This window comes from Ricinus communis, chromosome 8 (genome assembly GCF_019578655.1).
Source record: "Ricinus communis isolate WT05 ecotype wild-type chromosome 8, ASM1957865v1, whole genome shotgun sequence".
NCBI classification, from domain to species: domain Eukaryota; kingdom Viridiplantae; phylum Streptophyta; class Magnoliopsida; order Malpighiales; family Euphorbiaceae; genus Ricinus; species Ricinus communis.
The window spans coordinates 7,809,904-7,822,957 of NC_063263.1; the positions used below are offsets into that span (position 1 = coordinate 7,809,904).

Here is a 13,054-nt window from a genome sequence, read left to right on the forward strand (position 1 = left end):
TTTTTCGAATAATTGAAAGCTTTGGATATTCATGAATGATGATGGAACTTCCCCTTCCCCATGTCTAAATCTAATGTTAATCAATCAATTAATACTTGACGTAAATGTCTATATGCTTTATGACACACTTCTGAAGCTGTCTTGTGAGGCTTGGACTCACCTAAACCATCGATGGTGGGCTGATCCAAGATTTATTGGGAGACTCAACCCCACCTGCATATTACTTCTAATGGGTACTAAAAATTAACTTTGAATTCGAAATTTCTTTTCCATAGCAAACATTCTAAGCAAACACTCGAACTCAAAACCTTATTCTCAGAAACAAACACTCTTAGACTATTATTTATTTATATACTTTTTGATCTAGCTCTATATCAATAGTGTATAGATAGCACAATTGATTTCTTTTTTATTTTGGACTAACTTCAAGATAATACCCAATTGGGGTAATACAATAAGATCATTGCATTTGGAAGGAACCCAAACTGGGGTTTTCCCATGCCATAAAGGAAGAACAGTGTGAAAGGAAGAATGATAACATTTCATTAATTTTAGTGTCAAAAATCCAAGACATGTAGCAAAGCATGGAAAGAACAATGAAGCATGATCTCAAGAAATGTGAATAGCAGAAGTCTTAAATCTGATCATAATACAAGGGACACAATTGATGAGCTAAGGTATCTTTTCCTCAACCTCAAGAAACTTTCTTACAAGAGCAAAGCAATGGATCAAATTGCTTTACATGGAAAGAAAAAAAATGTATATCTAAGGATTACAGAACCTGGAAACCAGAGGCTTTCCACATTCTAAAACTAGTAAAATGTGCACATGGACTCTATTAGTTTCGTCACAATGTGCTTCTGCCAAACCTTGCTCTTTCACTTGCGTGCAGCATGAAGAACACAAACATTAAAGACTGGCTAGCTTTATATACACATAAAGATTATCCCCCAATCATTTTCACATTCTACATGGGCTTTCAACCAGGTGTGCTGTATATTTGTACAACTTCACCCTGTAAAAGCTGAATAAATGGTGGCCGTTGTTGTTGCCGCTGTCGCGGTCTTAGTTGCTTAATTTACCCAAAAAATATAATATAAATTAAGCTGCTATCTTGGAGTTTAAGAAAATTATCAGCTGCAAACAGCCTCAACGGCTAGTTTCTTCATGACATTTGGACATGGATCACCTCCAAACATTTCAGGTGCCACAGTTACCGAGCACCAGTTCTGTCCAACACAGAGCTGCAAGAATGAAGTCATGCGCATCAGTACTAGAAGGATAGCCTAATGTAAGAAATGAGCGAGGCTGAAATTGAGTTAACCAGTAAATGCAACTTCTAATGCTCAAGTTTTCCAAATTCAGCCTCGGAAAGGTTTCACGAGCAGAACTAATTTTGGAATGATCAATAAACTAGGTGACTCAGTCAAATTGGGAGCAAAGTATCAAAATACTGAAGAATCCTTAAGGCCACAGTTTCAACTCTCTTGATAACACCCACTGGACAGAAGTAAGAATTATGTTCCTCAAAAAGGGTGTTCTACCAGCCAAAAGAATATCATCATAAATGAATTACAGTTAAAATAATTATCGTGAAAGGATGGAAAGCAAGAATAGCATACCCTGTTAAAAGCATCATAAGAGTGGAAGGCATGACAGCTTCCCTGACGGTAGCTTCCGCAAACCCCTTCTGGTGTTCCAAAGCTAGCAAACTTAATTAATGAGATTTTCTGCCCAGCGCCACATTGCAAATGGACTTTAGGCCTGAGGGGCTTGTTGACTTTACCAGAGGATTGCATCATGTAATTCATTAAAGTTGGCTGCCACTCATAAATATCAGCACAGACACTGTCTACTTCTCTTCTAACCAGAGAAATTCCATTAGGGTCTCCACCCCATTCTTCAAACACAACCAACAAGTTCCCTGCTGTGTTTAGCCAAGAACGAGGAACATGATACCTGGGATAAAGTAAATTTAGTCATTTTTTCAAGGATTTCATATATTTCTACCAAAAATAATTTAGAAGGCAAAAATAATTCTTGTTTACCATCTCTGAGAAGCTTCCCCACAATTAGTCAAGCATTTCTTCTCATTAAAGGTTCCAGCATAGTTGCAGACACCACAGTTACCAGATGCTTTATATGCAGGCCAGTAACGCCCAACACTCTGTCCATTTATCCATACTTGACCTTTTCCCATGCTACCCATATCTAAAGCCAATGGCGAATTTCCAGCTGGCGCATTGAAAGTGGTCTGCAATATGACATAAGGATGTTAGTTCTATTCTTAGCAGCTCCTACAAGTGCTAGTAAAAGATGTGCTCAGAACCATGCTCCAAGGAGTGGATATTATACAGACGTATTTCATATTTCATATTTCAATTTGATGATAAAAATATGATTTCTTCTCTAAACATATTATAGAAACAACCGTTCAGCTTAGTCTTTGTAAGGAAGAACATCAATTTTTCTTAGTTAATAATCAAGATCAAAATATTTTTTTTTAAGAGAAAAATAAAGAAAATCTACATTTAAAGGAAAACTTGCTTTGGTCAAATTTTCATAGGATAATGCTCTCCTCTTCAAAATATTTAAAGCAATTGTATTGGTGCCAGACTTTTAGCTATAGGTCTTAGATACTCACTTTATACCACATAAGTGGCTGCTTTCTGGACACAAAAGACCCCTGTGCCCACTCAACTGATGAACTCCCACTGAGTGAATGAAGACTCAATGCTTCTCCATGAAGACCAATCTGATAGGAAGCAAGAGAATCCATGAGCTATCTGACCAGTGCAACAAGCAGATATTACGAAAAATGTCAAAAGACGAACCTTGTAGGTCCACTTCTGCCAAGACAGATCCCTCCGTCCTTCGTTGAGACCATTCAACGTTACAGGCCCAAGGACACCAGCATTCCATGTCTCAAAGTGTGGACCGACATTCTGCACCACAATCACAAGTTGAAATCAAATTGTTTTGGAGATTGCTCATGGAGCATCATATTACATGAGGAAGAGAGAGAAGATCGAACCGGCAAACCAACAGCAATGCTGAGAAGATAAATTCTGTTGATACCAGCTCTCATCTTGACACCTTGGCTAAATGTCAACTTTGGGGACTCTAAACTTCCATATGCAGTTCCTGCTCAAAATTAACAAAACAAATGAAATAGGTGAGGATAAATAAAGGCATGAAACTAATGATAAAACAGTCAAAAACTTGTCTAGATTAAGCAAGAAAGTTAGACCAGGGATGATTGGCTTATAGATTTCTCTAATTTTCTAAGTGCACCTTTCACATTAATTATCATGCAGATTACTCAGCCATGTGCCATTTTGAGCAAAGGCTTTCTGGATAATTGAGAAAGCCTAACACTTGGATATAACCATCCTATTAAAGTGGCATGGGCAAACATTATATTATATTTTCACATTCCAAGTAGGAAACTATTCTAAGCTATTATATCAGAATTATCTAATGTGGTCATCAGAAGCCTTTTCTTTTCATAATTTCCACAGAATTTGGATATTAGAAGTCCTGAAACATATATCCTACCTGATAGTTGGCCATTGACAAAAACATGCAAAGCATGCCCGGCTGATAGAACAGTGAGAACAGGATACTTTCCACTCCTCAAAAAGCCTTCATTAGAGTCAATCCTAACGCTGGAGATAGAAAAGAGCATGTGAGAATATGAGAAAGCAAGTAATATAGACTGCCACAGAGCTTTGAATTAATTAGAGAAAACAAACAGAAAGTGAAAAGGATATCTTGCTTAACTATAATACTCACTCTGTCGAGTACCACAAATAATCTGAGACATCTCTAGTTGTATTTATCTGCTCCAGCAACCCAACCATCATGAATGTATTGTCACCTTCTGTAGATGCTTCTTCACTATAAGCCTGCCAAGAGAATCCTCCACGCATAGGAATAGGACTCATTTTCATTCGTGCACTTTGCGCACCAATCTGTGTCAGGATTTTAGTTCAGCAAAACCAAAGAAACAATATTGCATCAGAAAATTTCTATATCTTTTTAAGGAAGAATTCTGACCCTTGCAGTGTTGTAAACAGTGTTTTTGCAGTCTGGAAGAATGCTGATAGACCAAGGAGGCAAGTTGTAATGCATATTCCCAAATGACACTTTAGCAAATGATCTTTGATTGTAATTTGCAAGGAATGCTGCACAAGCTCCGGACTTTGATTTAAATACATGAGCCTGTATATTAGTGATGACAGTAAGAAATTGAATTTAGATAGATGGCCCTCTGGCAAAGCAGAATATTTCATTGTTCTAGAAAAGGTAAGGGACCTCTTGATAATTTCCAAGTGGCATCACACTTGGAGCTCCAGATACTAAAGCCGGTTCACAAAGCTTGATTGCTCTATGTAAATCCTTTAAATGGCCCCATTTTGGCTGCCTTAGTAGTCCTGCATAAGGAAAGTATTCCAATCCTTCAGATCAATGCAAAACAAATTAACATGCTAAACAAATCAGGACCTGTAAAGAATATGTCAAAATGGTGTTAACATGAAAAGTGGTTGAAAGAGATGAAATGTTTCAAAAGTTTGTTTAATAAGGACAACATATACCTATTAAAGAAATTATAGCATTACTCATCCTTAACATCTACTGGTCATAAATTTAGTGTTGGACTAGGGGAAGGACCCACCATATCATGGGATACATCGACAAACAGAGCTTTTATCAATTAGGATGTTTTAACTGTTACCCAGCCATCAAAACCTTGATGAAAGGGAGACTTCCACGACTAAATTCTTAGAGAAATGACTTGAGAAAGGCTGACAGGAAATCATTATCTCAGTGACCTTTTGCACATAATAACTCGAGCATTTCAGCATCACGCATCACTTGACAGGAATTAACAATTGATTTTCTAAATGGTCAATTCAATCAAAATCGCCAATTACAAGTACCACATCACAACAAAAGGCAGCTCAGCCATTAGTTGACTAGAAACAAGGATATGAACCACTGAGCTGCCCCTTGCCTCATGGAAAACTGCTGAAAATAAATGCTTACACATAGTACCTATCTTAATCTATGTAAAGATAAACATAAAGGAAAAACCATTTTATAATATTAATCCTTTGTTCATACCGTATTCATCAAGTGGTGCATCATAATCATAACTTGTAGCAATGAATGGACCACCAGCAGTTCGCCCAAAATTTGTTCCTCCATGATACTATATCATAGAAACAAGCATGTAAGGTTGGCAATAACTAAGGCATGAGGCAACTCACTTGGTTAATACTAAAAACTATTTAATTACCATATAGTAATTTATGAAAGCTCCCCCCTTCTGTATAAACCTTGCAACTGAAAATGCCAAGTCTTCAGCTGGTCTATAAGGAACTGCACCACCAAATTCAGTAAACCTGTTGGAAAAAGGGAGAAAAGTAATCAGCTGGTATGCCAATATCCTTGACTATTAACCTGCGGTTCTTCTACAGGTGCTGGATATAACCAAAGTGATGGCAAGGCAAGAAGCCTAATTACCAGCCAGTCCAGGCTTCAGTCCACATCTTGGGTTTGTAAGGCTTGTTTGGGGAGAAATAATCGCAGTAGAAACCATTGCAGGTGTTAATCTATTGAGACAACATTCAAAATAATAAGTTAAGAACCACTCAAACTCATAAGTTGAGAGAAGAAAAAAAAATCACTTGCTACAATAACCCAATGATTTGACCATATGATTCCAATAGATAAAGAAGTTAAGCTGAGCATATATGGTATCAAAAATTGGATTAAGGATATATTGCTCCTCCTATACCTCCAAGATAAAGTGAAGGTAGGAGTATTATATATCAACACCCACTAACTACAGATGTTGAAACGGGTAGGTGATTTTAATTAACAAAAAGATATCAATTTTATTATTACAGAGACCCCAAAAGACCAAAAAGATTAAAAAAAAAAAAAAGAAGACAAAAGTGCAACAGATAGGACTGAGAAGATTCAAAGCTGAGACATGTGATATGAAGAACAATAATTCATTTCATCTATTACCAACAAAAGCGGTACGACACCATTAACTAGCCACCTCACTGAGCAAGTGAATAAACATAACACAGGGACCATAAAGAATTATATATGGAACTTGACAAGAAAAGGTAAAAAGGTCTGCTAAAAGGTAAAATAAGATAGGCAGATAACTTACAACTGGATCAGGAGCATCATCTTGCTTGCACATGACCCATGGGACACCAGTGCCGAGGCCTACAGCCATCTTTGCTGCCCATTTGCTGTAAGCTTGACCAGGTGCACCAAGTTCATATTCCATGGGTCCATATTCATTCTCAATCTGTCATAAAATGTGGGACAAAGACAGACACGTTCTGTTCAGTAAGTCATCTTATCAAATAAATAAAAGGATCAAGAAAATGCTCTTTATATTCCATTAGAAAATTATACAAGTGGTTAGTGAATTAAGGTAAAACCAATAAGCTGGGAATACCTGGGATAAAATGATTGGGCCTCCTTGGGACTCAAATAACCTTTCTGCTTTCATCATGTTAACTATCTTTGTTGTGAATCTTTGCATTTGAGCCTTCGTGTTAAGAAAAAAAAATTAAAATTCAAAATTAATTAACCAAATCAAAGCAATGACAGCGGAATTCTTTTGGTTTTTGTGCAGAAGAAAAAATAAAGTAAATAAGGAAAATGAATCATCAAATGTGCCTCACCTTGAAAGGACCATTATCTGTTCTGAAATTTATACCTGGAACGTACTTGAGCCAAACTGGGAAGCCCCTGAAAATATAACAGAATATTTAGCTAAAGCAATATCTGATTGAACTTCTATATCTGTTCAGAAAAAGTGAAATGTTTTTCAACTTTAAAGCTGGTGTATTACCCAAAGTTCCACTCAGCACAGACATAAGGTCCAATCCTGAGATGAACATATAGTCCTGCTTGCTTCACCAGCTTGATAAACTTTACCAGATCATAGTTCCCTTCAAAGTAATACTACAGCAGAAAATAACCCTCAAAAAGAAAATATCAGAAGTGAACAATATAAGAAGAGGAAAATCTGAAAATGCCATTAAAATAAAAGTTGCAAGTGTTAATTACTTTTCCAGGTGAAGGTTCATGTCCATTCCAAAAAACATAAGTTTGAATCACATCCAAACCTCCTTCTTTTGCCTTCTGTATAAGATCTGGCCACATCTGCATTATCCCCACCAAACACCACATAAAATTAGAAACCCCAAAGAAAGAAAAAGAAAAACAAGGACTTTCAGCAGAAACAACGCCAAAAAAAAAAAAAAAGAACACAAATTTAATGAAACAAAAAGTTTCCATGAAGTACATTTGATGAAGAAATACCTCAGGGGAACTTCTTGGGTAGTGAATGGATCCAGAAATAAGAATCCTTCTTTGGCCATTAATGGTAATGGCCTTAGAATCATAAGAAACAGAGGAACTAACAGAACAAACCCATAAACCCAATAACAGGAAAACAACCAAAATGTTATTATTATCAATATTGCGCATTATTAGCTTCTTCATGGTCATGACCAAGAACACACAAAGCAATGACCTTTTCCCTTTTTTTCCCTCTCTTATTCTTTCTTGCTCAATGGGTACACTTTATTCTATGCTTCTTTATCTAGAGAGAGAAAGCGAGGCACATAGAACAAAACAAGAAACACAGCTGGTTGTGTTTTTCAAAGGTCTTGAAAAACTTTATTTTCTTGGGAGAGAAAATGAGAGAAAGTGAGAGAAAATGAACTAGAGAGAGAGAGAAAGAAACAGAGTGTGCGTTTCACTAGGTTTTTCTTTTTGCCAAGTAGTAACATGCTATGTCACTGTATTGTGGTCTTGTTAATGGCTTATAGCTCAAAAATGAAGGTGCTTTGCAGCTGCTTTTAAACACTCAGCAATGGATGCTTTGACAGTGAATCTGGGTCCCGCTTTCAGCCCTTTGGGACCCACCATAGCTCCAACCAATCGATTTTACCAATTTATCTTAATTTTCTGTTAACTTTTCGTTTTTTGGTTAAAATAATGGATTATATTTTCTTATTGAAAAATGGTTATTAATGTTAAAGGTGTGTTTGGCTGGTTCTAAAAATTGAGGCCATTCTTTCGTGTTCTCAGAAAACGCTTATTATTATGTTAAAGAAAAAAACACAAAGATTCGTTAAAACACAATCCCAATACGGTCGGTTCCTACCTTATTACGGTCCAAATCAAATACACTTTGGTATTCTGTTGCTCTACATACCCACGCGCTAAAGTAGCGAGTGCAGTACACCAGCAAAGCAGTGTGAATCATTAGAAAATTGTTGGTCATTTGTTATGCTGAGGGTGAGGGTGAGGGTGAGGGTGAGGGTGAGGGTGATGGCATCTTAAGTTAGAGAGGGTTGATTGGTAATGAGTGAGTGGTGGGTCTCAGTCTTTAGTGGTAGAGTTTAGAAATTTACTTCCTTATTGGTACATACCTCTAAAACATTTCTTGATTCTTTCATTTGATACTTCCACACTAAATTTTTTCTTTTTTGTGCAATGAGTTTTACAAAAATTATTTATTTCATGTTAAAAATATATATTGTAATTTAATTTTTCTCTATTCTATTACATACATCCTTCCTTGAAACAACCCTTTTGTGTAGATATATGAAATTTAATTTAGATTTTGTTTGGTAAACTTTTCATGAAATAACTTCTCAAATATTAAATTTTATAAAGAATTTATTTCTTAAAAGTTAGAAAGTGTAAAATGTAAAATGTTTGTAAAGGAAAAAAGAAAAATCAATGTCAAATCCTATGGGCGGAAAAGCAAAATTAGCAGTGTGTTACACGGCCACTTTAGGCGCGTTGAGGTGGAATTTTGTACCTTGGTGATTTGGTTAATTTGTGCGGTTTAATTGAGCAGGTTTCAGTCAGATTTGTCAAGAGTCTTAGTTTTCTCATTTAGAGATTCAAAGTTCACATGATTTGTATCAAATTAGCATCAGACTTGCCAAACATGGGCATAATGTAATGATCAAGTTTTCAACTTAGATTAGGATAATATGTGATTAATTAAATTAGACTTGGACATTCTTTCTCCCATTCTTAAGCTATGAATTCCTAATCAAATTAGTGAGCTATCATTTTTTAACCAGTTACACCCCTTGCAAGACTTCAATGATAGTCTAATTAAGGAAAATAATATATATTTAATTTTCGACTTACAAATTAGAAATTAAAGACTCGGACTTAAAATTTTATTTAAATTGAAATATTTATTATCGACAAGCCAAGTTTATGAGTGTAAATAATGTAAATATTAAGTAGAAAGAGATTAGTGAAATTTTCTAGCCAATCAACCAAATGCATTATTAATTAATTTGTTTATTGAAAAAAAATATTTAACTTTTTTATGCTATAATTATTGTTATTAAAATTAAACTGACTCATCGACTTAAGAATCAGTGATCCATAAAGAAAAAAACGGGAATCACAAGTAATTAGCCAAGCGGCTAAAGTAGCTAAAGTGGTAATAAATCCTGTCAGTAAAATAGAGTTTAAAAAAATCCATCTATTCCCAATCTCCAGTAAAAATCAAAAAATTAGATTCATAGATCGATTAAATTAAAAATCTAAATGAGCAAAAAAACCGTTAAAACTCGTCAAAACTCATAAAACCTGATGTAAACAGAAAAACCCGTATAAATAATAAAAAACCGAATATGAAAATAATTAAAAGTAAAGTCTCTAAAATATTTTAAATTAATAAATAAAAGCTATATTAATTTTTTAATAAAATAAACAATAAACATCTAACAGGTCATTAATTGTTTATTAATTTAAATTATAAAAGGCAAAAAGACTTCGTAGTTTGAAGATTAATATATGTACATCTACTCCATGAATTAGATTTTTTCTTTAAACTATTTTTACTATTATCATTAATTATTATTATTTAAAACCAACGGTCCAACCATTAACCCAAGAATTAAACCTCGAATTACTTCCTCCTCCGATGCTCGGGTCAGCTCCGATGACATTAGTTCCAATTGTTATGACTGAATTTGTTCAATCTTGCAACAGTATTGAAAAAGTGCAATACGATCAAAGTGTTTGTCAAGTTTAGGAAAATCATGAGTTAATTAAATTCTATAAACAACTTTACAATTGTAATTAGTGCAACTTCTAACAATATCTCAGGTGATTATACCTTTCAAATAAATTCATTAATACCCCAAAAACAATGCAATTAATTCAGTAAATCTCTTATGATTATACCTTAAATTTCCATAATTTGATTGCATATACACTAGCTACATCATTTCTTGCAGTCTACTCCATCAACAAATTAAAAAGGATATCAGTTTGCACAGCACAAATTGGATGAAGGTGGGGTGTAATGAGTAATCGAGCTAGATAGCTTGTGGAAACAATGGAGCTTTTTATAGTAATAAATTCACAATTATAAACCCACGTACATTGATTACATACAGTGATTATTCTTTTTAACTAGTAATTAATTAAATGGCATGTACACTAATCATGATTACTAAATTTAAAATTTTTTCATCATTGATAAGTGCAAAATCGAGGCAAATGATCATAAACCCTAATAAGGCGACAATCTAGTTTGTTTTAAAAAAAATTGATAATTTTCGTAAATAAATTGATAAAAAATGGATGTCTGGTGTTGGCATCTATGCGGTGAGCAACAAGGGAGGAAGATGGAAGAACCTTTCACTTTCAGGAATAATAATCGAGAAAGAAAAAGATGGTTTACTTGCCGGGAAGAGAAAGAAATATAAAGAAAAAAGCACTTTTATTTTATTTTATGTAACCATTATTTAGCATTTTCTGGTACAATTTCTATAAACTAAGCAAACAAATTTAAAGTTTTAGCTTGCATCATTCACTCCTCGACCATCCATGATTACTCACGCCAATAATATATATATATCATTCACATACATATGTATTCAAATTTATTGAATTTTTATAATTCGTTTGAAGCTTTTTTTTTATAGATATGTTTATTTATTTATATAGATAAAATCTATTAAGTAATATATATATAATGATACGATGTCATTTATATTTAATTATTTATGTCTCCTAGTGATGCATGCATGACAAATATATATATGTATATTATAATTTTTCATTCATACGAATTAAATCAGTTATATTCTTGAAAATAAAAAGATTTTAAATTTATCATATTGGTATCAGTTATTTGTGGCTATTTGTCTGCAATCTTTTTTGGTCTTATGTAAATATATTATACTATTAGTATAATTAATCTTGAAATTATAAATCCTATATTCTTTTAACAAAAAAGAAAAAAAACAATGAAATATGTTAGAGGATGGTGAAATAGAAAAGAAGGCACAGTTGGTTAGAGCAATGAATCATTAGAGAGTCCATAATGGTTCTTTATTTTAAGCTCTCCCTTGCAAGATATGTATTCCCTTTTCCATCTCCACTTCTACATGCTTTATTTTGCTTCTTTTTGATACTTCAATTCAAAACACAAAGTTTCCTTTGTTTGTTTCTTTTGTTTTAATATGATACTCTTTTTGGCTTTCATTAAAAAAATGCTATGTTCTATTTTCAAAGGGCTTTGCTCTAAAGTTCCACCCAATGTAATGGGTTTATGAAGCAAGACATGTATGTAAAAAATGATGTACATTGAGCTTTTGTCTTTGATTAATTAAACCACAATTTCTTTAGGCATAACAATGATTTAATTTCGAACTACGCACCATCTCATTAAAGAATTTTAAGGAAACCGCGTGGTCTACAGTTTCCTATTTTAATTTATTAATTTAATTTAATCTCTTGATTCAAGTCTAGGAAACTCAAATTTCTCCTTTTAATAATATATATAAAACTTAATAACTATATAATATAAAAACTTAAAATAATATATTATTCGTAATTGGTATAGTACTTCAAAATTCACTGCTCATTGATCTTCCATACAAAAATCAATGTTGCATTAGTTATATTCTTTTTTGAACAAAAAAAATTACTAAATTGAATTAATTGATGAAATCATATACTTTACACTGTTAGTGCCAACGAATGATTGACCTTATTGACATTCTTATTTTCTGAAAATTGAGGAGGGTTCTGGAATTCAAATGTTTTTGTATACTATTTATCAATATTTAATATAATAATGAGTATCTAAATTAATTATATTTAAGATTAAATTTGAATATAAATATATTTTTTATAATTTTAACACGTTTTACAAATTTAACATGATTTTTTTTATTTTACCTATATTAATCGATACAATAATTGTAAATTCAATTCTAACAATTTAGATTGACGTGGTAATTAGACTGAAAGTTATTTTAAAACGTGTAAAATAAAAACGCCATGTCATATCTATGTATGAGCCACATCAACCCCCAAAATATATCTTATATTCTACTTTTTAACTCTTATTTTCTTTTCTAATTTTCAATCCACTCCCTGCTCTCTCACAAGATGCTTCTCTCATCGGCATTAATCATACCTCTGCCCTATCCTCCTTTATAGCAAGAACACAATCAAACAAGACAAGACTTACATATAACACTTTCGATGATTCAAAGTATTCAAAGAAATGAAAATTTCATACAAGGATAATCAATTCATCCAGCCATATAAGGCCCCATAGAAATGATACAGACTTTATATGTTTTAATAAAAATATTAAATAAAATAAAAAAAATTGGTGAGATAGGGATATTGGATAGGTCAAGCTAAATTCTAGCTTCTAAAAAACAGCTAAAAAAGTAATAATAAGTGGTGTGATCATGGCAGTAGCAATGAAAAAAATAATTAAATCTAAATTCAATAATAACAACTTTTCTTTTAACTAAAATCTAAGTCGAAAAACGGAGTTAACTATAATTTAGTATCACATTTCTATCTTTTTACTAATATAAGCATTAAACCTATTATTAGAGTCAACCTTTGAGTCCTTGTAACTTATTAATCGGATATAGAACAACAACTTTTTAAGCTCCAACTCCTACTTTATCTTTATATCTCTATGACTTTTATAGTTTTA

The 13,054-nt window shown here is 33.1% G+C and overlaps 1 protein-coding gene across 1 annotated transcript; it reads right to left on the reverse strand.

Annotated features, from left to right (window-relative positions):
- Positions 1-609: 609 nt before the first annotated feature.
- Positions 610-7,889, reverse strand: LOC8266966 (beta-galactosidase 1). Its single transcript, XM_002527363.4, has 19 exons — positions 7,360-7,889; positions 7,105-7,200; positions 6,887-6,999; positions 6,717-6,783; positions 6,488-6,580; positions 6,191-6,334; positions 5,530-5,618; positions 5,303-5,408; positions 5,128-5,215; positions 4,318-4,436; positions 4,060-4,224; positions 3,796-3,974; positions 3,559-3,668; positions 3,035-3,144; positions 2,835-2,945; positions 2,645-2,755; positions 2,049-2,254; positions 1,623-1,959; positions 610-1,244 (listed from the first exon to the last, which is right to left on the reverse strand). Exons 1-19 carry the CDS (start codon positions 7,546-7,548, stop codon positions 1,134-1,136), a joined length of 2,544 nt encoding a protein of 847 aa, XP_002527409.2. The 5' UTR covers positions 7,549-7,889; the 3' UTR covers positions 610-1,133.
- Positions 7,890-13,054: the final 5,165 nt, after the last annotated feature.